The following is a 26148-nucleotide window of genomic DNA, read 5'->3' on the forward strand; positions in this document are numbered from 1 at the left end:
ATTCTTAGTTTCCAGGGGGAAGGGTGGGGGAAACTTGGCAACCTTTGAAAGGTCATTCTGTCAAGCCCAGCGCTTTGTGGTCCGTGATAATCGGTATTTGCTGTGCTAGAAAACCCCAGATTTAGAGATGAAAGCAAGACGTTGAGATAGGAGTTTTCTACTTGAAAAACTAAAAATCCCCTGAAAAAAAATCCCCTGAGGTCAGTCTAAGTTCAAGAATCCAAGAAGAAGAAAGTGAGAGAGCAGCAGCCATGATTGAAAGAGGGAAAGCAAAAGAAGACAAGATAAATTGTGATTATCTGGAGAAATCAAGACACTTAACTGTCCTGTCTGATTCCTGAGGGGAAACAAATGGAGCCTATAACTTTGCACTACAAAAAGATTATTTGTCCTGGTTTCCTTTGTCCTTCTGCTAAAGCAGTTGACACATGTAGACTACTCCGTTCTTCTCAATGTCCAGCACATTACTGGTGAGATGTCATGTTCCTTTTCCTCTCTAGCCCCTGAAAAGTGGGCTCTGCACAGTATCCACCTGTGCACACATGGAGCTGGGTTCAATCCCTGCGTAGCCCATCTAAGAGGAAATACGACTCCTTGTAACGAATCCATGTTTAAAATTTTCCAATGATACAGGAACCATCATCTGATGATCTTGAGCCCTTTCTTAAATATTCATGAATTGTGCCTCTCAATGCCTCTGTCCAGCAAGGAAATATTAATATCCCTGCATTACAGATGAGGGCACAGAGGGGATGCGCTTCTTGCCCATAGCCAGACTGGAAGTCTGTGGCACGATCAGCAGTAACAGCTAGGTTTCCTGAATGGCTGTCCTTTGCCTTGCCTCCCAGGATGATCCTTCCTCCTCAAAAGTAGCACTGATGCCTAGTAACCGAACTGGCAGGCCTTGAGGGTTAACTAGAACTTTTTCAGTCTGGACAGTGTGTATTATTTGGCATTTGAGCTTGCTTACAAGGTCCCAAACTTTGCATTGCTGGTAACTTTCGTGTACAGGGCAGCCTGAGAGTGAACATAGCAGCAGGCTAGAGAAGTACTACCAGATATAGCAAGGGATGAGTTACAAGGAGAAGACTACCCAGAGTTGGTATTGTAATTGGTTTTTAAATGTAGCCCCCTCTGGAGCACCCCTGGTTGCCAGGAGGGGTAGTATCCCTAATCTTGGCTCTGTGGCCCACCTTGGGATCAATGGACCCTGGGTTCTCTGTGCCAACTCTGGGTAGTCTTCTCACCCATCCCAACGTCTAATCCTGCTCCGCTCTTGGCCTTCTGAGCTACTGCTGAACCTGGGATTTTTCCAGCTCAATTATGGAATTATTGTAACTCATCCCTTTTGCTATACCTGGTAGGTACTTCTCTAGCCTGCTGGTATGTTCACTCTCAGGCTGCCCAGTACAGGAAAGTTACCAGAACTGTCATGGGGTAGCTCAGAATGACAGAGCGGCAAAGGTGGGGGCTCTACCAGCCCCTGCTGAAGTATCTTAAACATGGACCCTGGTTGGGGACCAGCGGTGGAGAGCCACAGCTAGTGCAGCTGATAAACAGCACAACAAGGGAAGTGAGAGAGGGAGAAGAAAGGGTGCCCACAGGTCCCACAGCAAGGGTGATATTATGAACTGGAAAAGTAGAAAACAACCCTGCACTAGTTCTGGATTTCGCAGTTGTGTCCTGTCTTCTCAGTGTGTGTCTTTGGACCTGTAAGCTCCTTGGAGCAGGAGGAGTTGTTAGCTTTGTGCTTCTTCAATGAGTTCAGCACTGTTGACACTTTAAAAAATGAGATGCTAAGTGAAAATTGTCTTTTGTGGGCATGAACCAGAACTACTGGGATTGGGTTTTTGTGGTTTGGGTTTTTTTCTACTGGTTCCACCAGCAATGAGAAATATTTCATATCTCTCCCTTTCTTTCAAACAGATGTGCGTTACTCCACTGCTACATCTCATCCTCAAGTAAACTTTTTTCCTAGGAATTTTGGTTTAAAAAAAAAAAAAGACAGAGTTGAGTTATGCAGCTTTGCAGATGATCCTGGAGTTTACTTTAAAACATATTCTAAGTTTTTCGTGGCTCATCATATATTTAAAATGGCTTGGCCTAGAAAATTCAAATCTGCTTTTGTAGGTCTTGCTGGCAAGAGTCTTTAGTACATTTTGGAAAGGCTGGTTGGCGATTAAAGAAAATATAAAGACTTGTTTTTTCAGGTTAGCGTGAACAATATTTTTTGATAAATCTGAAGTGAGCTCCTGACTCCAGAATATATAATACATATAATATAAAATTGTGGGGGAGGGAGGACATCTGAGGGAACTGTGGTCGAGTGAGAATTTGTGAAGGGGCATGGAAATGAGGCCAAGGACGGTGGGGGGGCTTGGGGAGAAAACATGTGGGGGGGGGCAGAAGACTCAGGTTATGTGGTGGGCATAGCATGGTGCCATGCTTCCCCAGCTCAGAATGGGAGGGAGGGAGCTCTAGACAATGCAGGGGGAGGGGGCACATGGATGGGGGCAGGATGGTAGTGAGGTATGAAGGAATGATGGAGACTGCAGAAATCTTCAGGAGCATTGGTGGGAGTGAGCAGGGGAGTTAGTTTAAAGCTTTTATATGGATAAAATATGGATTTTTCCTCCTTTGCTGTCTACCACCTCTGGTTTCAACACATGCATAGCTGTGTAACAGGCTCCTTGCCCCCTTGAAGGCCTAGAGGCCTTGGGCTAACCAACCTTGGTTACTATGGAGTCACAGGTGAGCAGGGATCAGGTAATTTCCCCTATAAGAACAGCAGGAAGTTGGAGAAAGGGGGCTGTGATATCCAGGATATTATCCAGACCAGTGAGGGGCTGTATCATCACCTACCCTGTAACACCTTGCTACTGACAAACAGCCACCAGCATGCAGGCGCTCGAGTGTCTGTGTCAGGCCGGCTCCAGACGCCAGCACGCCAAGCGCGCGTTGGGGTGGCGTCCCGCGGGAGGGCGGCGGGCGGCAGGCGGCTCCGGTGGACCTCCCGCAGACGTGCCTGCGGAGGGTCCGCTAGTCCCACGGCTCCGGTGGAGCATCCGCAGGCATGCCTGCGGGAGGTCCACCGGAGCCGCGGGATCGGCGACCGCCAGAGCGCCCCCCTGTGGCGTCCCGCCCTGCTTGGGGCGGCGGAAATCCTAGAGCCGCCCCTGGTCTGTGTATAACTGCAGCCTGCCAGCCATGCTCTGGTCACACTCTGGCTCTCACCTGCCTTGGTTACTACTACAAGGTGACCCCAGCACTCCCCAAGTCCTGGATTCCTCCCCGTTCCCCCCCAAAATGTGTGTTCTGTACTGTCCAGCTCTCTCCTGGAAAGTCCAGAGATATTAAGTCTATTATTCTTCTAAGCGAACAATACACAACAACTTGCTGCCTTAAATGGAGCCACCCAGACAACTTAACTTAAACACACTGGATTGGATTAAACAATAAAACAAGTTTATTAACCAAAAAGATGGATTTGTAAGTGAGTATAAGCATAGGCAAGAAGGTCAGAAATGGTAACAAGGGAAATGTTTTCTGATACTAAAACTTGACAAACTAGACTTGATTCAAGGTAAGGTTCTTACCATATGCTTCCAACAGCATTGCTGACCAAAGTCTTTAGGTCAGGATCTCTTCCACAAAGTCCAAAGGCTGTTTCTTTTGGTGTCTTTGAGAGAGAGTGAGTGTGTGTGACAGGGAGAAAGACTTGGGATGTTTCCCCTCACTCATTTCCCCCTTTGAAATGCAAGCTCTTGAGAGTGACTCCTAGGTAAGAATTCTTTCCCCCTGAGAGTAAGGCAGCATGAAGTCTCCCAGTAAAAGAAGTCCCATGCTGTTTTCCCTCCCCTGTTTGCTGATATGCAGATTTTCTTTGTCTCTGGCCTTCCCCCTTTCCTTGCCTGAGGACTCTGTTTACAGTTGATATGCAAGTTTGAGGTGAACACATCCCTTTAAGACCTGCTTGGCCCATTTTGCCTTAATTGGTGCTATGGGAGTTTGAACATGTGCCTTTCATGTTATACAGCGGGGATTTTGTAACTTTACACACATTGTTGCTACAGACATTTCAGCATGATATTGTTTACCAGTGAGTTATGAGGTTTCAGATGATACCTCACAAGGCATATTTTATACAAAGATTATTACAATAGTGTGTGCGGTGTGAATACAGGAGTGCTTAGTGTCACAGGGGCCCAGGGAGAGAACCAGAGGAAGCTGTGGCAGAGATTGCAGAACAGCTGCAGTGAGCAGGAGGCTCGAGCAGGAGATCCTTGACCAAGAAAAAGGGTTTGGACCCTGGGAACCAGAGCCAGAGTGCTGAAGAAGGCTGAGGGCTAGGGAGAGAAGACTCCATGGGAGTAGAAAAAAACTCCCACCAGGAAAGGATGGAGTGTCTAGGCAGGGGAGTACTGCAACAAACAGATTCGGGGAGAAGAGAAGCCCCTGGACTGAGTTTTGTTTGTGGTCAATAAATTAGACCTGGGATGAAGGGAAGTTTATTGGACAAAAATCGACTATGTGAATTTTATTTAAGGAACCCTTTGAATAGGGAAACGGAGGCAGGCTGCCTGTAGCATGACATCAGGACATGTGGGGGCATGCAGAAGGTGGCTAGCCAAATGACACACTTCCACCATCACAAACAGCTGTAGAGTTATTAACGTTGGGAGGAGAGGAAAGCTAACTTGGTGGGCCTCATTAGTTCTATCTGACCCAGGCTCCCCTCTTGCAGAGCCTTGAACCAGGCTCCCCCCCTCTTGCTAACTCTCACAATTTTATCAGAATCTCGCTACTTTTGGTGTTTTTTCTTAAAGCCCAACCTTCTGGAGTCTTGGGATTACTTGAGAAGCTCAGCTTTGAAAGTAAGTTTCTAGCCCTCCTGGTTGCAGAGAGAGTTGGAAACATGATCCCTAGAGGCTCAAAATCAAAAAGTCAAATAAAAAGAACCCTAAAAACATTTTAAACACACATGATCATTTGGCAGGTCCTGGCTCAAGATTTTTGTATGCTTGGGGCTGGCAAGGGGCATTTATACATCAAAATAATTTAAATTCTTTGCACTCACTCAAAAAGGGAAAAGGGGAATTAACAAAAAATTGGATTAAAAAAGAATTAAGGTTGAGTTAGTCTCATTGGAGTCTAGCTCAAACCTAGGGCCTAATATAGAAGTTTTTCTAAAGAAAGTGTAATAACTTTTAAAAGAGCCAAATATGAGAAGGTCTGACAGTAAGCAGTGAAGTTCCCCACCACTCTCTAATCTATCATCCCTCATTCTGGCCACAGCTGATTTACACAGCATACCAGAATTTAACACGTATTGCTAGTAATATTTGCAAAAATATATGTAGTGGTGTTCTGTTACCTACTACAAGACAGGCCCAACAAAGAAAGTAACAGAACGCCACTAGCTGTCACCTACAGCCCCCAACTAAAACCTCTCCAGTGCAGCATCAAGGATCTACAACCTACCCTGAAGGACGATCCCTCACTCTCACAGACCTTGGGGAACAGGCCAGTCCGCGCTTACAGACAGCCCCCCAACCTGAAGTAACTACTCACCAGCAACTACACATCGCACAACAAAAATACCAGCACAGGAACCAAACCCTACAACAAACCCCGGTGTCAACTCTACCCTCATATCTACTCAAGGGACACCATCATAGGATCTAACCACATCAGCCACACGATCAGGGTCTCTTTCACCTGCACATCTACCAATGTGATATATGCCATCATGTGACAGCAATGCCCCTCTGCCATGTACATTGGCCAAACCGGGCAGTTTCTATGCAAAAGAATAAATGAACACAAATCTGACATCAGGAATCATAATATTCAAAAAAACAGTAGGAGAACACTTCAATCTCAATGGTCACTCAATAACAGACCTAAAAGTGGCAATTGTTCAACAAAAAAATGTCAAAAACAGACTCCAATGTGAAACTGCAGAACTGGAATTAATTTGCAAACTGAACACCATCACCTTAGGCCTGAATAAAGACTGGGAGTGGTTGGGTCATTACAAAACCTAAACTTAATTTCCCCAATACTAATTTCCCCCACTGTTACTCCCACCTTCTTGTCAACTGTCTGAAATGGGCCACTCTCATTACCACTTCAAGTTATTTCCCCCCCCCCCCTCGGTATCCTGCTGTCGATTGAATTGTCTCGTTAGACTGACCTCACACTTAGTAAGGTAACTCACATCTTTTCATGTATTTATACCTGCTCCTGTATTTTCCACTCCATGCATCTGATGAAGTGGGTTCTAGCCCACAAAAGCTTATGCCCAAATAAATTTGATGGTCTCTAAGGTGCCACAAGGACTTCTCATTGTTTTTGCTGATACAAACTAACACGGCTACCACTCTGAAACTTTTCTCTATTTTATTTCCCCTGAAAAAGCTCTCCCTGTTGCTGAAGATATGCAGGCCTGAGGGCAGTCTTGCACAAACATGATGCTTTGCAGGGATCTGAGTTTGTCTTCCAGTGGCAAGGGCTACGAATGCCGAGTGCCTCCTGTTGATCTCCAGGGGTCTCTGGTGGATTTCAGGACTAAGCAGAATGACAAGCTATGGAAGGAATTGCATTCAGTCTCCTTCCTGTGGAGCAGGGGTGATTGCTTGCAGGGGCGGCTCTAGGAATTGCGCCGCCCCAAGCAGGGCGGCACGCCGCGGGGGACGCTCTGGCGGTCGCCGGTCCCGCGGCTCCGGTGGACCTCCTGCAGACTACGCCTGCAGATGCTCCACCGGAGCCGCGGGACCAACGGACCCTCCGCGGGCACGCCTGCGGATGCTCCACCGGAGCCGCGGGACCAATGGACCCTCCGCAGGCATGCCTGCGGGAGGTCCACCGGAGCCGCCTGCCGCCCTCCCGCGGTATGCCGCCCCAAGCACGCGCTTGGCGCGCTGGGGTCTGGAGACGGCCCTGATTACTTGCAGCTGATATCTCACTCCTGAAGTTAACCAAGGCTGCAAAGGTCCAGCTCCAGCATGCATGTGGCTACAGAAAGAGACTGTATGCTGCTGCTCTGTGTGCTGCTATGGTCCCTGCTGAAGTAATTGCTGAGTGGTGTGGCAAAGTTTCCTTCTGAGGGGAAGAAACAAAGCAGCCCTCCCAAGAAACCTTTGGCGGAGGATTGCAGGTTAGTGCCAGAAAATTTTTCCTAGAGATCTCTATGGAGGAGTCACGGGACATCTCATTCTGCATAAACAAACTTTTCTGCAGGGCCCCCTCTACCTAGCTGTACAAGGCAAAGAAAAGCAGATAGAAACTGTTCCTGTGTTGGTTATTTCACTACTTCTTGTAGCCCAGTTAAAAAAGCAGAACATGACCGGATGTGTCCCTGCAGTATTGAAGCAGAGACATTACCAGAGATTCCCTCCCCTGCATCAGGGTCTGCAGAGCTGGGCTGCTCGGACTGACTAGACTGCTCATGACTCACAAAGAAATCCTGGCTTGCCATGCCATTGAATCTCCCTTTTGCCTATCTACTATCCTCCTCTGCCCGCACTTCCTCATCTAGCACAGCATCCGCTGGGTTCACTCCAGTGGCCAGCGACTCGAGCCCCTCCAAAGGATCCAGGGGGCTCTTGGCAGTAGAAGTGGGGTTGTCTCTGAGGATGGCATGTAGCTCCTTGTAGATACAGCATGTCTGCGCTCTGCACCAGAGCATCTCTTTGCCTCTCTTGCCTTCTGGTACGCCTGCCTCAGCCCCTTGATTTTCACATGGCACTGCTGGGTGTCCCTGTCATAGCCCTTCCCCACCAGGCCTCAAGCGATCTGGCCATAGATCTCAAAGTTCCTGCGGTTGGAGTGGAGCTGTGACTGCACAGCCTCCCCTACCCACAGACTGAGGAGATCCACCATCTCCCGTGTGCTCCAGGCAGGAGCATATTTGCTGTGTGGAACTGGCATGGTCAGCTGGGCAGTTGCTCTCCACACTGAGCAAACAGGAAAAGCAATTTTAAAACGTCCTGGGGCTTTAAAGGCGGAGGGGCGTTCACCTGTGTACCTGGCTGTGACCAGAGTGGTCACGGTGGGCATTGTGGGACACCTCCTGGAAGCCACTTAGGGCGATGTAAGCAATGCAGTGTCTACACTGACACTGCATCGCTCTAACTACGGCGCAAAAAGCTCTATGCCTCTCATCCAGGTGGTTTTATTAGGTTGGGGTAGCAGGTGAGTTAAAGCAGCGGAAGGAGCCCAGCAGTGTGTACACCTCCATAGTTAGGCCAGCATAAGCTGCCTTAAACCAACTTTGTAGTGTAGACAGGCCCTAAGACTTACCAATGTGCATAGATTTGTACCAGGAATACGTAGGAATGGCCTTGCTGTCGTACCAAGGAATTTTTGCCCCTCTCACTGTGCCCTTGGCCAGCTGTGCACTGTTACCAGAATGATTAAACACTGGCTGTCACTTGTGCTACTTTTCTGTCATATTTAAAAGATAGGTTCAACTCTTGTAAAGTGCTCCTATTGGCTCTGATTATCCCTTAGATACACATCCACTAATGCCATTGGCTTCACTTGCCATTGCAAGCAAACAAGCTTCTGAGGGGTAGTCAGGCCCATTAACTATACTCTGAGGTTGTCATGATCCATAAGAATATTAATGCAGTGTTCTCTCCTTTTCTGCCTTCCTTGTCTTTACTTGCCTTAATGTCACTCTATGCATATGCCTTCCTGACTTCCACTCTAGAAACCAAGTTTCACCCCTCCATTGCCACAAAATCCAGCTCTCCTGAGTGGCGGCACAGAATGCCAGTGGAGGTGAGCCAGAGAGTACCAGCCTCATATAGGATCAGGTACCTGCTTTATACAGTGTTGTAAATAGAGGTACAGTTTAGGGGAGAAGCAACGTCTAAAACCCCACTAGGAAGCAGAGATCTTTCTGCAAAGCCTTATGCAAGGGAGAGAGTTTTCCATGCAGGCAAGAATTAGCAAACTCAGCACGTTGGGCACAGGCAGTGCTTGGAGTGTCAGCCTCCACTGAGGTGTAACCTTCCTGACCTTTCTTCCCATGAATGTGAGGGGGAATCTAAGCTCCCATTTGCGCTTACAACCCCCACTCTGCTTTCCCTTGGCTGAGAAATGGCTTCTGGCAATATAGGGGGCTTTATGTATGTCACATGGTCTGACTGAGGGCTGGAATTCCTCAGGGCTTCCCTGACTTTGATACAGAAACATACTGTGCATTTTGATCCATTTCATTCCGGCTCCTGATGTTTTTGCCTTCTCTTTACCAAGCAACTGCGGAGGTTTTCTCTCTTGCAGTGATGAAATCAAAGTCATAGCTGTCTTTCTCTTGCTTCCATTCTTTTTTGTAGGACTGCTTTATACAAAGCATACCAAACTTTTTTTTTTATTCCTAGTTCAGCATCTTGCCTCGAATGCATGAGGAAAAAGGTTTGCAACCCTCCAGCCACACACGTGAGCACAACTCGTATGGATGGTAAAACCATGCACACTTATACTCATATGTGCATTGCACACACAACCTTCTGTCACACACTTCCGCCCTCAAAGGCAGATATGTACAGACTTTCATACATGTCACATTCATGGAGCAAGCGTAAACTCATATATGCCTGGTGCATGTATAACATCTATGACTCTCTCAGCCATGTTGCCTGCATACACACCGATTTCAATATTACTTGACCATAGAGCAGATGCTGGACAATTTTGTTTTTAAGGTGAGGTAGGGTTTTGGCAGGGGGACAGAGGGTAGGATATATATAATATATATATATAAAATAGTGTAAATGAGAAATGAACTCCGTTGCATTCCGTGGAATTACTCTTGTGTACATTTAGTGCAAATAAGGGGTAAATCAGGCCTATTCTCTTTAATCGTTTTTTAAATGTAGGGTATGGGGTTGCACAAGTAGAACTCAAGGAAGGATTTAGGCCATATTGTTTGTACTGTACAATATCAACAATATCGATAGGCAAAGTTCTGAGCTGCCTAATGGCAACTATTCCTAGAAAGTGAGTTGTTTGATGATTACAGAGACTGCCATAAAGGGAATCCAGTGAATGAAACTGTACATTATGTGGAGTGCTTGTTAGCACTTTTGGATAATGCCTCACTAAAGCAACATGATGAGCCTTTCACTGCACAAGATCTGGGTTATGTGTTGTAGGGGAAAAAATAAAGTCCTGGTCTAATTCTTACTTGTCCACATCACAAAACCACTGCATGATTTGGTCTGACGCCCAGTTCAGAAGGTGACCAAGTCTGGAACAGCAGACTGTACCGAAGGATGGGACGGAGATGCAATGCAGAAGCTCAGGTAGTGCTAACATCTGGCTCTAACCACGACTAATTGTCTCTCACGTTGGACACTAGAATTCCCTCAAACCACTCAAATCTCCCCTCTATTCGACAAAAACACCTCTGTTACTCTGCTACTCGCTAACAAACACAGTTATGTTATTACCAATGTACCTGAGGAGGAAGAAAGAGCCTAAATGTTCCAGTGCTAATATTTCTGATCCCGTTTGTCTGCACTGGTTCCTGACTCTAGCACTGCCTGTGGGTGGTGCTGTTGAATAGGTGTGACATTCCCCAGGGTACAAGGTGGACAGCTGTGTCCTGTTAGGAGCTTTTCCTTCGCCCCTGCCCTGGTTCTTATGCTGCAGACAGAAAGCAGAAGACCAGAAGTCCAAAGTGCAGGCATGGCGATGTTTATTGGGGTTAATCAAGCAAGCATATTCATAGCTCTGCACACCAGTAGAGCCTTTTTCCTAGTGTCCCAGTTTCCCTTTCCTTAGCAGGCATAATTATACCTGCAGTGCATGCCGTTAGTCCCACTCCTTACAACGTATAGTCATATTCCGTCTTGGAGGGTCTGGGGGCTTCGATACTACCTCTTTTATACCTTATGGGAGGGATAGGGAGTGAGGTTGTGTACTGGCCAAGGCCAGGCTTTTCTTTGGCTTGTAGTGTTTGATATACCTTCCCCCTCCATCCCCCTTGCCCTTATCAACTGGTTGCTTGACCTTGTCTTGAAATAAGAGTCAAGGCAGTCTTCAAGTGTACACTTGTATATTATATTCCCACCATGCCCAACAACACTTTAACTCTCTTCCTTATCTCCTTTCATTGCCCCACGTGGTTGTGGGAAATGCAACACAGAGTCTTTGTTCACACATTTTAGTGAGGACATGAGTATCAAACCCAAAATTGTATCTCAGGCTAACAAACATGCCCATATGCAAACATGTCCCCTCAACTCTCAAGCCTGTGATGCCTTTTACACAGCTTTTCTGGTGAACAGCAACCCCACTGGGCTCTGCTCATTCACAGCCACTAGCATGTAAAGTCACTCCCAGATGAATACATGAATGCTATGCCCAGCCATCCCTGAGTTACATACAGGGCACAAACCGCATATCCCCAGTCCCAGCCAGCCTTACTTCCCAGAAATGTGTGTCTTGTACTACTACTTGCCCTCTGGACAGTACAAGCTCATAGAGAGTTTGTCATTCCAACACTGGTAATGATTATGCATCAGCTCTGTTTATCCAGTAGAGGTTCCCCACACACTTTAATTGAAACACACAGTGGTTAAGATAAAACAATAAGATAGATTTTATCTTTCCATAGTTAATAAATGTAAGTGATTACAAGGTCATAAGGCATAAAAGTCAGAATTGGTTATAAAAGAAATAAAAAGATAAAAACATGAGCTAGTCCCTAACTTTACCAAGCCTAATAGGGTTAAAAACAAAAAGAGGAGTTTTTCTCACCAAAAGCTTACAGCTTTCTTTATTAGCTGGAAAACCTCCAGGCCAGAACCACTCCCCCAGTTCAATGATGCTGCTTCTGTCTTTTAAGTGATCTACCTGCCACGAGTAGAGATGGAGGGGAAGAGGTGAGGTGGAAGTCACTGTCTCTCATTCTTATATCCCACTCCCTTCTTTGAGGATTACCCCCCACTGGGGTACAGACAAACCGTCTCTGGTGTATGTGAGGGTTGAAGCATTTCTGGGAGGAAATGGAAATATTTTGTTTATCCCCCACCCCGGTGGGTGAATGGCCAATTAAACAGGTAATAGCCCTTTAGCACCTTGCTGGAGGGCTAGGGTGTCTTTGTCTCTGATAAATTGGTTTGTGCATATTACTCAGTACAGTAAAATCTCATATAACAACACTGTGTGTAAAGCTACACCTCTTAACAGGTTAGTGATGTTCAGTAGATTATGAGTTTTCAAATGATATCTCACATGGCATACTTTGTACAAAATATATCATAACCTTATAAAATAATAAATAATAAAATAATATAAATAATAAAAGTAGTGAACATGGGGTATAGGGTGTCACCGTAGGATATATATACGTAGGATGAGGAGAAATGCAGGAAGAGCCTATGTTCCCAACATCCTATGTATCTAACACCAGCAGGAAGTCAGCAGCAACTCCAGGCAGTTAGATCATTTAAAATCTTAACTATAATATTAAAAGTCCATCTTCAATTAATGTACTCAGGAAAGGTCACTTGCCATTACACGCACAAAGAGAGGTGTGAGCAGAAGCTCTGAACACTATGCTAAGCTATTCAAGATGCTGAAAAGGATGGCTTCTGGCAGTGGATAATTGCTGAAAAATGGATAAAAGTAATAAAAATTGCAGGTTTGGTGACAACTGATGATGGCCCTGTCCTAACTCCCTTCAGATTACTGAGATATTTGGGCTCTAAATCCTCTAGGAAGATCTGCTCTCATTATGATCATTCCAACAGATGTTTGCATTTATCCCTCTCTAGCCTCCTGTATAAAAACAACGTGCTGTATGCTATGCCTCAGTGACTAGTGAAGCACCCGAGTAGTGGTTGTGTGTGCACCCCTTGTTTTGTGGTGGTGGTCTTAGTGTGGGCTTGTTAATGTGTTAACTGTTCTTGTACTGCCTTCCTTGCAGCCGGTGGCATGGAGGGAAGGAGGAAGGGAGGGATGGAAGGAGGAGGTGTGTCGGGTGTGGGAGGAATTGTCTCCCTACCATTGAGTGTTAGAGATGCTGAACTGCTCTGAGCTGTGGGGCAGCCTATGTAAGGCTATTGTAAATTAGAACGTCCCCCAAGGCTGCTGTAATTTGTTGTGGGGGCCACTCTATGTGCTTAGGCAGCCCAGAATCTGAGTGACACATAAGTGGTTTAAAGCCACCTTTGCTGCCTAACCTCCTGGGCTCCACGTTCAGTTTCTTGGGTACTAATTCTGTCTCAAGCATAGTGAAAATTAGTTTGATATCCCCATAATCCCTAGTGGGTATCTGTCCACAAAAAACACCCTGAAATGCAGCGAGAGCATGTTGCCAGTGAAGACCGAGAGAGACATTGGCAGATGGGTGAAATGGGGCTCTAGGATTGAAATGAGAGTGGATACACTGGTAGAACTGAGTTAAGGAAGCTCACGTAGCAGCTGTTCAGTTGTCCGAGTCTAGCGACTGTTGTTGTTCCTATTACTTCCATAGGCACTAAAACTCAGTAGCAACAACTTAAACAACATGAAAGTAAAGTGCCTGACAGCTCTGAGGATGGATGTTGTTGGCAGATTTTTACCCAAAAAGACGCATGGATTATCTCTGTTTCTAGTGATTGGCACAGCTGGATGTTGCCACTTTTACTGAACTAATTCGACTTTCCCATATGCAACAATTCCTTCCCTACAAGGGGTGCAGCTTTAGGAAATGTGGACTCAGCATGGCAGTGGTGGCTCTGCTGAAGAGAGCAGTAAAGCCATCCTCAATTCCACCCTTGCTACTTAGAGCATGGATTGTTTGTTTGAAACATTGCAGCATACTTAAATATCTTTGGAGGGTAAATTTTTAAAGTGAGCAAAGATGGGGCCACAACACAGACTTTCTAAAAACGAACAATGCAATTTTGGCAATAAGAAGCTAATTAGTTCCATGAGTCTGACATTTCCTTCCTTTCTTCCTCTCATCCACTTGCTTTTTTCTCGCTTATGTTGTTCTAGGCTCATCAGTGACTCAGTTGCTTGCCCGGGACCTAGACAACGACCGTCTTGTGTTTGGTGTGGTCGGGGAGGAGGCCAGCAGGTTCTTTGCAGTGGAAAGCGTGACTGGAGTTGTATGGCTCAGGCAGCCCTTGGACAGAGAGGTAATGCCATTTGCTGCTAGAAGACAAGCTGCTACACCTTGATGTGTTTTTTGTCAGAAATATTCCCTATGGAAGGCATCTGATAACTGGAGGGAAGGGGCAAATGGAGAGGATCTTGACCAAACATCAGAATGGAAATTATTGCTCATCTTTCTGTCTGCCTCTTGTATGGGGTGATCAGGAGCCTTCTCAAAGCCCTACCTGTGAGGAGTGAGCTCTCTCTGTGTGGTAACTTTGAGGTTTAGGTATTCATTTAAAAAAAAAAAAACATTCAATTGAAATTTTCCAGAGACAGCCGACACTGTATGTGATGAAAATTCATTTAATTGAAAATCCAATTTTCTGTTGGAAAAACTTTCAATGCACAGTTTTTGTCCATCCCTAAATGAGCCTTTCCATAGCAAGGTGGGCACGCATCCCCTTCTGGTACTCTGAACCCTTGATCAGGACCTCATGGTAGTGTTAGGAGCTATGTTGATACCCAGTTCTGCAAATGTGTGTCTGGACTGGGCTGTGGTTTATATACCAGCATGAGCCAATCAGTGGGGGGCCACCACTCAGGCCCTGCGTTCTGGTACTTTCTGCAGTGCCTAGCTTCACAGGGTTCTCCAGAAGAAACACGGCCTAAGCTTCCAATGGCAATGCAGAAGTGTCAGCAGCTCAGAACCTACATGGTCCCAGGTTTTAGTCCTGCAGGTTCTTACATCTACCCCTTCAAGTCCCCCTTTGGGGTGGTGCTGGTCCAGGCTTGTCCAGATTAATCCTGTGGAATTTCTCCAGCAGGTCAAGGGCATGGACATGGGAAGCAGGCTCCCAAGTGTGCTCCTTGGGGCCATAGCCACCAGATAATGCAGGTGGCCATGCATCCACTGGGAATCAAAGACAGCATGTACTTTGTACTCTTTATTACTCTGGATTTCAGCTGGTGGAGGCAGTGTGTGGTTTGATTAAAGAAGGGCTTCAGAAAGGAAACATAAAAAATTGGGTGTATTTTGAGAGATTGGGGAAGCTACAGTTTAAAGGTAACTGAGTTGATCTGTATCAGGGGGTAGCCGTGTTAGTCTGTATCCACAAAAACAACAAGGAGTCTGGTGGCACCTTAAAGACTAACAGATTTATTTGGGCATATTTGTAGTTATAATAAACAGGTCGGATTATGAACAGGAGGCTGCCAGGCAACTCTCCAACACCACATTCTACAGGCCACTATCCTCTGATCCCACTGAGGAATACCAAAAGAAACTACACCATCTGCTCAAGAAACCTCCAGCTACAGCACAGGAACAAATATACACGGAGACACCTCCAGAGCCCTGACCAGGGGTATTCTATCTGCTACCCAAGATCCATAAACCTGGAAACCCTGGAGGCCCCATCATCTCAGGCATTGGTACTCTTACAGCAGGATTATCTGGCTATTTGGATTCTCTCCTCAGACCCTACACTATCAGCACTCCCAGCTATCCAGAAATCACCTACTACAGGACAGGCCCAACAAGGAAAATAACAGAACACCACCAGCCGTCACGTACAGCCCCCAGCTAAAACCTCTCCAGCGCATTATCAACGATCTACAACCTATCCTGGAAAACAGATCCCGCAATCTCCCAGACCTTGGGAGGCAGGCCAGTCCTCGCTTACAGGCAACCCCCCAACCTGAAGCAAATACTCACCAGCAACTACACACCACACCACAGAAACACCAACCCCAGGAACCAATCCCGGTAGCAAACCTCGTTGCCTACTCTGTCCCCATATCTACTCTAGTGACACCATCAGAGGACCCAACCACATCAGCCAAACCATCAAGGGCTCATTCACCTGCACGTCTACTGATGTTATATATGCCATCATGTGCCATCAGTGCCCCTCTGCCATGTACATTGGCCAAACCGGACAGTCCCTATGTAAAAGAATAAATGGACACAAATAGGACATCAGGAATGGTAACATACAAAAGCGAGTAGGTGAACACTTCAGTCTCCCTGGACATTCTATAACAGATTTAAAAGTAACTATTCTTGAACAAAAAAACTTCAGAAACAGACCGCAAAGAGAAACAGCAGAACTAAAATTCATTTGCAAATTTAACACCATTAATTTGGGCTTGAATAGGGACTGGGAGTGGCTGGCTCATTACAAAAGCAGCTTTACCTCTCCTGGAATCGACACCTCCTCATCTATTATTGGGAGTGGACTACATCCACCCTGATCGAATGGGCCCTGTCAACACTGGTTCTCCACTTGTGAGGTACTCCCGTCTCTTCATGTGTCGTTATATAATGCCTGCATCTGTAACTTTCACTACATGCATCTGAAGTGAGGTTTTTTACCCACGAAAGCTTATGCCCAAATAAATCTGTTAGTCTTTAAGGTGCCACCAGACTCCTTGTTGTTTTTTAGTTGATCTGCTGGCATATCAGGAAAGACCTTCTGGCCTAATGCAAATGTTGGAGCTTCTTGTCACTGATGGGCCGCATGCCTCTTGCAAGCCTTCTTTGCCTCTTCTAGATGGTTCCTAAGCTCCTCCTGAATGACGTGGATCTTTTGGACCCATTGGTGGCCACTGGATTCAGGCAGGCTGCTGGTAGTGCCTGGTGAAAACGGGGGTGGAACCTGTAATTAGCCAACAAGGAGCTCCGACCTGTAGAGGCATGGTCAGTGTTATATGAAAACTCTGCATACAGCAGTAGTCTCAAGGTGCTGAGGGGTTTGGTCCAGGGCATCTTGGTATTTGCACAGGAGTCTATTATAAGCTTGGACTTTGGCCTGCATGTGAGGCCATCATTAAAAACAGACAACCATGAGGGAAATGTTAAGGTAGCCAAAGTGACCTGCCAATGGAGCATCATGGCACAGCCATAGCACCTCCAGTTAGGGATATCCCGGGGGGGGACATATATGCACTTGTTGAAGTATGTTCTCCTATCCCACACGGAACAATGCATCTTAGCCCCTAATGGCATAGACTGTGTTCCTTGAGCAAGCAGGGTCTTCTTGTGAGGCAGACCACATGAGGGAGAGTACGTCTTGCTGAATTATGACTTTGACAAAATTACTCTGTTTGAGGAGGTAGAGAGGTTGAGAACTAGGTTCCTTGTTTTCCAAATAGTCATAGTCAGCGATCCCTGGAGGTCGAGGATGATCTCTTTCACAGGTTTTATTTTTCATGGGTCCTTTGGTGATTGAGGAGTCCAGTTCTTGAGCCACAGGCTCATTGGCAGACATTGCAGGTGGTGTTGGAAAACAGGGTTGGGCCACAATTGTTGTGTGACAGTTGTCTTTCCTGTCATTTTTTTCTGCGACCAGGGCAAGGCGATTTTCCTCAAAAGTGGACGTTCCCTCTCTGACAAGTCTTCACCAGTTATTCCTATCCTGGTCTGCTGTCTCCCAGTGTGTTGTGTCAATGCCTCATCTCTTGACGTTTATCTTGAGGGTGTCTTTAAAGTGTTTCTTTTGGCCTCCCCGTTTCCTTTCTCCTTTGGTGAGTTGGGCATACAGCAGTTGTTTTGGTAAGCGTACATCAGCCATGCGCACACAGTGCCCACTCCACCTCCGCTGGTGCTGTATAAGCAGGTCCTCAACACTGAAGATCTTGGCCTCTGTGAGGACACTAACATTGCCTGATTCCTCTTGCAGAGGAAGTACTTCCAGAGTCCCAGTGTGGCTTCAGACCATCACGAGGCACAACCAACATGATTTTCGTAGCCAGGCAGATCCAGGAAAAATGTCAAGAACAACACCAGGAGCCGTATATGGCCTTTATTGATCTGACCAAAACCTTCGATTCTGTCAGCTATGAGGCTCTGGGGAAAATCATGTCAAAGTTTGGCTGCCCAAGCAAATTTATCACCATTGTAAGACTCCTCCACGACCAGATGACTGCCTCCATCCTGTGCAATGGCTCTACCGCTGAGCCCTTTGTCATAGAAACTAGTGTAAAACAAGGTTGTGTACTGGCACCCACACTTTTCTCCATTTTCTTAGCAGCTATGAAAACACTAACCCAAGACCATCTACCACAGGGCATTGGTGTCCAATACTGGATTGACGGCAACCTCTTCAAACTTTCTTGTCTCCGTGCCAGAACTAAAGTAATATCGGCAACAATAACCGAACTCCAGTTCGCAGATGATTGTGCTGTAGTTGCACACTCAAAGGAGGATCTTCAAACAGCCCTTAATTGCTTCTCTGAAGCTTACAACTGCCTAGGGCTAACTCTGAACATCAGCAAAACAAAAGTTCTCCACCAGCTGGTCCCTGGTCAATCATCAGACCCAGCAAGGAAGATCTACATTGACAAAGAAGAACTGGAAAATGTAGAATACTTTGCCAATCTGGGCAGACATAGATGCTGAGATTGAGCACAGAATTCGCTGTGCCAGCCTTGCCTTTGGCAGACTGCCTTGCTGGGTGTTCAACAATCACATCAGCAGAAAACATACTAGACTTTCAGTTTATAAACCGGTGGTAATTGCAACTCTCCTCTATGGCTGTGAACTTAGGTGACTTACAGAAAACACCTGAAAAACCTGGAATGCCAGCACCAGCACTTTCTTCGGAAGATCCTCAACATAAAATGGGAGGATCATCACGCTAATGTCAGTTTCCAAGTAGTATTCCTCCTTTCGTAATAGTGTTAGCTTTCCCATTTCAGTTTCCCAGGCAGTGTAGGTAGTTGTAAACTTGAACTGAGAGAATAACGAGGCTCATTTTAACTGCCTCTGGTTCAAAGCGTGGGCCTTATGAAGGTACTCAAGATACTTGTGCTTTGTAAAAACCTGTACTGGGTGCTGAACTCCCTCAAAGTGATGACTCCATACTTCAAATACGGTTTTGCTCCTAGTCCAGTATTTCATAGTCCATCTCTGTGGGTGTGTTTTAGAGAGTAGAATGCACAAGAGTACAGAACTGACTGTGGTCCAAATCGCTGTGAGAGTGATGCCCCAAGACCTACGTTGGATGTGTCTGCTTCCATTGTAAAAGGCACATTGGGTCAGGGTGTGCCAGAATCAAGGGCTATGGTGAAGGTGGTCTTGAACTGGTCCAAAAGCAAGCTGGGCTTTCGGCAGCCACATGAATTGAATGGCTCTAGGAAGGAGGAAAGTCAGTGGGGCTATTTGTTTAGAGAAGTTGGTGATGAATTGCCTAGAAAAATTCATAAAGCCCAGGAAGCACTGAAATCCTTGGAGGGTCCACCTCTGCTGTCCAGTTGTGGATGGCTTTCACCTTCTTCAGTCCATTTGAATGCCCTCCGGGGAGATGATGTTGCATAGAAATTCAATGGTGGTCTGGTCGAAGGTGGACTTCTGTAGTTTGGCTTACAAATGATGCTTCCATAGTCTCTCAAGGACAGACCAGACATGATTTCGGTGCTGCTCAAGGTTCCCAGAAAACACCATCAAGGTAGATGATCACATACTGGTCCAGGAAGCCCTGAATACATCACTTAGAAAATGTTGCAGTGTAGGGTATTGATTAATCCAAATGCCATTTCTAAGTATTCAAAGTGCCCATATTGGATATGAAAAGTGGTTTCCCATTCATCCCTAGGTCTTATTCACAGTAGATTGTATATCCCTCAAATATCTAGTTTAGTGAAGATCCTGGTAGTCTTCAGGTGGTCTAACAATTCCAGGATGAGGGGCAGGGAGTACTGGTTTCGAATAGTCACCTGTGTCAATGGACGATAGACTACACAGAGGTATAGTGACCTATGCTTTTTTTGCACAAAGAGGACTGGTGTCCCCACTGGAGAGGTGGATTTCTGAATGAAGCCCCTGAAAAGACTTTCCTGGTTATAGGTTCATGGTGCCTCTAGCTGTGGTTTAGACATGGTGTATATCCGTCCATAGGGCACCTTTCCTCTGGGTTATAGGTCTATTGGACAGTCATAGTCCCTGTGTGGGAATAATGAATCCACATTTTTCTTTCCAAACACATCCAGGTAGTTTTGATACTTGGGGAGCCCGAGGTTCTGGTTTGGAGCTGGTCCCTTCTGGTTAGCTCCTGTTGTCCAGGGTTTCACTTCTGTCATCTCTGGAGGGACTGGATGGGGTTGGGAGTGGGCAACACTGATCTGAGCAAACGTTCAGGACAAGGCAGTGAGTGACCTATGTGCACTGGACAGTTACCAGGTTGAAGGCAGGAGAAGAGTAGAGGGGTCAGGATTGAGTCCGGTCAGGTACCAAGTTGCAGACAGCAGGCAGATAGAGTCGGAGACAAACTAGGGTCAGAAGCTGGACTATAAGGTCCTCAGCAAGGAAAGGTCTGGAGCAGAAGTCACTAGTTAGTTCTGCCTCGTTACCTGCCCTGGATTTCACAATCGTGATCTACTGTAATGTTAATAAACAATTAAATTAACACTAACTGCCAGAGAGCATAGCACTCAGAGGCTCAGAGAAGATTACGTGCTCAGCCTGTCCCCTTTTAAGCCTACTCTTCTGGTTCAATTTTCACTTCTAAAGAAAATCTGAACCTGCATTTAGGATCTTATTTAAAGAGATACGGGGTATCACTATTCATAGTGACTTCAACTGTGTGTACACGGCTTTTTCTCTCAAGATCAGGGACTTGGATACTAAAATTGGCATAATCTCATACATAAATGACCATTTTACATACTCACAGTCGATGCCTATTTGAGTGCCTAAATGCAAAGGAAAGATGTCCTATTTAGGTGCTCGTCTTTGAAAGCTGAGCTTTGCTGGTCCCTTGGCTGCTGCATTTCCCCTGTTTCTGATGAGAGGGAGGATGGGTTCATATGATGAAGTCACTGGACTGGAACTCAAGAGATTTTGGATCTCTTCCTGCTCTGCCACAGGTTTCCTGTGTGACCTTGAACAAAGGACTTAATCTTCCCTGTGTCTCAGTTCCCTATCTATAAAACCGAGAAAGTACTTCCCTACCTCACAGAGGCATGTGAGGCTAAAATCCACTAGTGCTGGTGAGTTGCTCAGATACCATGACCTCACAACTGCTGGCATCAAAGTCCCAAATCTTCCTGTATTCAAAGTGGTCACCATCTTCCATTACTTTCAATAGGCCTGAAACCAAACAGTCTTTAGTCAAGATGACCACTATTTCCCTGCAGTTTTGCATATGGAAGCAAAGGCTGCCCTTAGTGAAGATGACTATCCTCTTCCATTGTCTTCAATGGAATTGAAGTCAAGGTGCCCTCAGGGGAAGATGTCTGCCATGTTATGAGTGAGGGGCTGACCAGGAGTTCTGAGGAGATGGGGGAATGTGAGAAGCAGGAGGGCACTGAGAAGTTGTAGGGGAGAGCCTAGAAAGTTCAGGGAGATGTGGGGTGCGTGAGGAGACAAGAGACAAGGGGAATCAGTGTGCAAGGAGGGAAACTGAGGCTTGCAGAGGAGGTGGAGACTGGGAGGAGGGGAGGCTGCTTGTGTCAAGAAGTTGGAGTGTTTGTGAGATTAGCCTTGTATCAAATCCCACGTGGGTTGTGGTTGGGGAGAGCCTGTATGTATATATGTGTGTGACTGGATTTGGGGGGAGAGGAGTCTGCATATATGAACTGATCCTGGGGGCATCAGCAGATGTTTATGTATTGGCTTGATTGTGATGGCAAGGGGTGTGTGTGTGTGTGAGAGAGAGAGAGAGAAATTTTGGGGGCGCAGGCAGGAGTGTGTGTGATTTCCGTAGGCAGGGAAGAAGTGTGTGAGAGAGTTTCTGGTGGGGTAAGCAGGAGAGAGTGTGTAAGAAGATGAAGGTGGGAAGAGAGTACAGAGCCTGGGAGTGGGGAGCATTAGAGGGAGAAGGGAAGAGAAATTACAAAGTGGGAAGAAGAGAAAACCACATAAGAAAAGCAAGGTAGAGGGGTGCAAAGGAAATGCATCAATTCTTGCACAATGTAGGAAAATGAGATGGAGGTGCAAAAGGACAGAGGGCAACTAATATAATAAATAGCAGTAGAAAGGGAATGAACAGTGAAAGGGAAAAGAACAAATGAGAGGGAGACAAAGTGAGCTTTAGAAGATTTACTGAATAGAAAGAATTAGATGCTAAATAATAAATAACCAAGTCTAAAAAGGGATGTGATTGAAATGAGCTGTGGGGACAGAAATTAGGCTGGGGGAAGCCCTGTCTGTCTGTCTGTCCTGTCTCTTCCCTGGGTTATCCTTTTCTATGTTCAACAAAATCTGATCTTGGTCCCCATTCCCCAGGGTTTTTTTTTCCTGTGGCTGCACTTGTGGATGGAGAGGGTGGGAGAAGTAGTGATGAAAAAGCTGATGTGGGAGAGTCTTGCAGCAAGGAAAACTGATCTCTCTCCTGTGTCCTTGGCATTTGGGCTGCTAGACTGGCTACAGGCATTGCCCTGAGGCCTTCTCAGATTGCATTACCTGAGCCTTCATGGAGGGGAATGTATGCTTTGGTAAACCATCCCTGAAACCCCCTCCAAGGTAAACCACTATCCTGGTGTAAGGGTACGTCTACACTACGGGACTATTCCGAATTTGCATAAACCGGTTTTGTAAAACAGATTTTATAAAATCGAGTGCGCGCGGCCACACTAAACACATTAAATCGGTGGTGTGCGTCCATGGTCCGTGGCTAGCGTCGATTTCTGGAGCCTTGCACTGTGGGTAGCTATTCCCTAGCTATCCCATAGTTCCCGCAGCCTCCCCCGCCCCTTGGAACTTCCGGGTTGAGATCCCAGTGCCTGATGGGGCAAAAATCATTGTCGCGGGTGGTTCTGGGTAAATGTCGTCAGTCACTCCTTCCTCTGGGAAAGCAACGGCAGACAAGCATTTCGCGACTTTTTCCCCTGGATTGCCCTGGCAGATGCCATAGCATGGCAATCATGGAGCTTGTTTTGCTGTTTGTGACTCTCACCGTATGTGTACTAGATGCTGCTCACAGAGGCGATTCAGCAGCGCTACACAGAAGCATGCTTTTGCTTTTGCATGACAGCAGAGATGGTTACTAGCCATATTGCACCATCCAAACCCTTCCATAAATTGGAACTGAGGATGATCATGGCTACCAGTCCTTTTGTACCATTTGCTGCTAGTGCCCCTGGCCAATCAGCCAGGGGCGCAAAAGCCAAGATTGGTTACTAGCCATATTGCACCTTCCATCGTTTTGTACCATTAGCTGCTGTCATAAGTGCCCCTGGCCGATCAACCAGGGGCGCAAAAGCAAAAATTGGGAATGACTCCCTGAGTCAATCCCTCCTTTTTGGTATCTAAAAATAGAATCAGTGCTGCCTAATATAGGCAAGTGTGCTAGAGAACCACCGTATCATAGAACCAGAGAGCACAGCTGCTCTGTGTCAGAGCCTGCAGAAATTATTATCTGTATGCTATTCACAGGGGGTGCTCCTGTAACAACCCCATCTGTTGATTCCATTCTTCCCCCAGCCTTTCTTGGCTACCGTAGCATTGTCCCCCCACTTGTGTGATGAATTAATAAAGAATGCAGGAATAAGACACACTGACTTGTTAGTGAGAAATGAGTGGAAGGCAGCCTCCAGCTGCTATGATAGTCCAGACAGGACATAAAGCAGTGTGTAGGAGAGAAGCCCAGCATCCCACTGCTAGTCCAGGGGCAACTGAATCTTTTCTTTACACATGAAGGGTGGGGGCTGATGGAGCTCAGCCCCCTGTTGCTATGATGAGGATGGTTACCAGCCATATTGCACCATCCATCCACCAGAAAAAATTAGGGCCAGTAGGCTGATGACAAGGACGGTTACCAGTCCTTTTGTACCATCAGCTGAGGCTGATGATGAGGATGGATTTCCATCTTTTTGTACGATCAGCTGATGCTGATGACAAGGATGGATTGCCATCGTATTGTACCATCAGCCGCCCATGGCGGGGGGGGGGAGCAAGGATGTTGGTGTTGACGGCTGCAGCATCGTGTCTATCTGCAGCATTCAGTAAAGATAGGGTGACATGTAAAAAAGTCAGAGGATTGTTTTACCTTTCGCTTCTGGGGGTGGGTGGGGGGTGGGTGAGTAGATTGCCAAGCTATGCCCTGACCCGCGGACACTGTGTTTGACCCTAGAAGCATTTGGAGCTCAGCCAAGAATGCAAATACTTTTCGGAGGCTGCAGGAACTGTGGGATAGCTTCAGTCCTCCAGTCCATGAGCGTCCATTTGATTCTTTGGCTTTCCGTTACGCTTGTCACGCTGCAGTGCGCTGAGTCCCTGCTATGGCGTCTGTCTGGAGATTTTTAAAAAAGGATTCTGAATTTCATCTTCTGTAACGGAGCGCTGATAGAACGGATTTGCCTGCCCTTACAGCGATCACATCCGCATGGTCCATGCGGGAGCTCTTTTTTTATTTTGATTTCGGACTGCATCGCCACCCGTGCTGATCGGAGCTCCACGCTGGGCAAACAGGAAATATTCAAAAGTTCGCGGGGCTTTTCCTGTTTACCTGACCACTGCATCCGAGTTCAGATTGCGGTCCAGAGCGGTCACTGGTGCACTGTGGGATAGCTCCCGGAAGCCAATACCGTCGATCAGCGTCCACACTAACCCTAATCCGATATGTTAATACCGATACTAGCGTTACTCCTCTCGTTAGGGAGGAGTACAGAAACCGGTTTAAAGAGCCATTAAAATCGATATAAGGTGCCTCCTAGTGTGGACGGTTTTGGCGTTAAATCGGTTTTACGCTCCTAAAACCGATTTAAACGCCTAGTGTAGACCAGGCCTAAGCGACGTTAAGTTGCAGTTTGAGGAACCAGAGCCTCCTGGCGATCCCTGAGCTTCCTTACTAAGAATAAATCAACCAAGTCTGTAGCACATAGAATCATTCCAAGCTTGCTTTCAGATCCTTCCTATGCAACGCCTCCAGAACACTTGTCACTCCACTCACACAGCAGTAGTGGTTAGGGGGCAGTGAAGCTGTAAAAGGAGGATTCGGCGAAGGAAAGGAATTGTTCGATGGCTGGATGGGACTTGGGTTAAATGAAACCAGATGTACCCAGGTAACAGATAGTTCTGTTGTAATATTTTATGTCACACTCCACAGCCCCACATGATTTCTTTGTCAAGATTTTATGGCCCTCAAATGGGACAGTCCCTGGTGGAAAAGAGGTTGTCTGGAAGGAAAGTTCCTCCCCACCTTCTTCTTAAGCATCCGATGCCATCCATTATTTGGAGGCAGGACACTAGAGCTGGCAGACCAATAACCTGATCCAGCATAGAAAATACATTCTGTATTCCTGTATAGAAGATGTTGATGCACTCACATCCAGGAGCCAGTGGGGTGGGGATGGTACATAGGGAGGGAGAAGTGGTATGGAAAACCAGAAGTTTATGGAAAATTGATGAGACTTCACAGGTCCCTTGTCTCTAATCTGTAAACTAGAGCAGAGAAATGGGGACTTTGCTTCCCCTTGACTCTTTAGAGTCCTTCTGGATTAAAGTCAGGATCACAGGGTCAGTGCTGAGTTTTCATTTATTTAGTTTTGTTAGACTAAGCTGTTGAATTAACTGGGATGCTGAGAGGCATGGGGCATTTGACTTTTCTAGCCCTTTCCCCTATGGGGGGGCCTCAAACCTTTGTATACTGCAGACCACATCTTGTTAGAGAGCTTGTCTCATGGACACCTCCCCTGGCATTCCCAGTAGCAGAACATCCCGGCAGTTGCAGTGTGTCAGAGTAATATTAGGAAAGCAGTGCTGTATTTTAGCAGACTTTAGTGAGATAAGTGTGGTGTCCTTTTTGATCAAACTTCCTCATATTGTTTGCATTTACTCTTCTTTTCATCTCCCCCTCACATTTGTTCTGGAACCAAAGAGGACAGGCAGCTCTCTGCAGACCACTAGTGGTCCATGGGCTACAGCTTGGGAACCCCTGTCCTAGAGGAGGTCTGTCTCTCCCTCACTTACTCCTCCTCACTGCCATTGCAAACAGCCTATGTTGCCAGGGTCACAACTTATGCTGGAATAATGCTGGAGCGGGTGGGCACAACAAAGGAGGTTAAACAGCAGATTCTTTGATCTGTATGGCTTTCATGAAGTACCCGCCT

General features: G+C 46.5%; 1 protein-coding gene across 13 annotated transcripts in view; it reads left to right on the forward strand.

Annotated features, from left to right (window-relative positions):
• Window positions 1-26148, forward strand: part of CDH23 (cadherin related 23) — a 509234-nt gene that overhangs the window by 104931 nt on the left and 378155 nt on the right. For all 13 annotated transcript variants that reach the window (XR_005582753.1, XR_005582754.1, XM_039481222.1 and 10 more), the window contains exon 4: window positions 13999-14141. Coding sequence is in view for 11 of the 13 variants with exons in the window: in XM_039481222.1 (XP_039337156.1) it covers window positions 13999-14141 (143 nt within the window). In the remaining 2 variants the exon portion in view is untranslated. The remainder of the gene's footprint in view (window positions 1-13998; window positions 14142-26148) is intronic.

Source organism: Mauremys reevesii, linkage group 7 (genome assembly GCF_016161935.1).
Source record: "Mauremys reevesii isolate NIE-2019 linkage group 7, ASM1616193v1, whole genome shotgun sequence".
In the NCBI taxonomy this organism is placed as follows: Eukaryota; Metazoa; Chordata; order Testudines; family Geoemydidae; genus Mauremys; species Mauremys reevesii.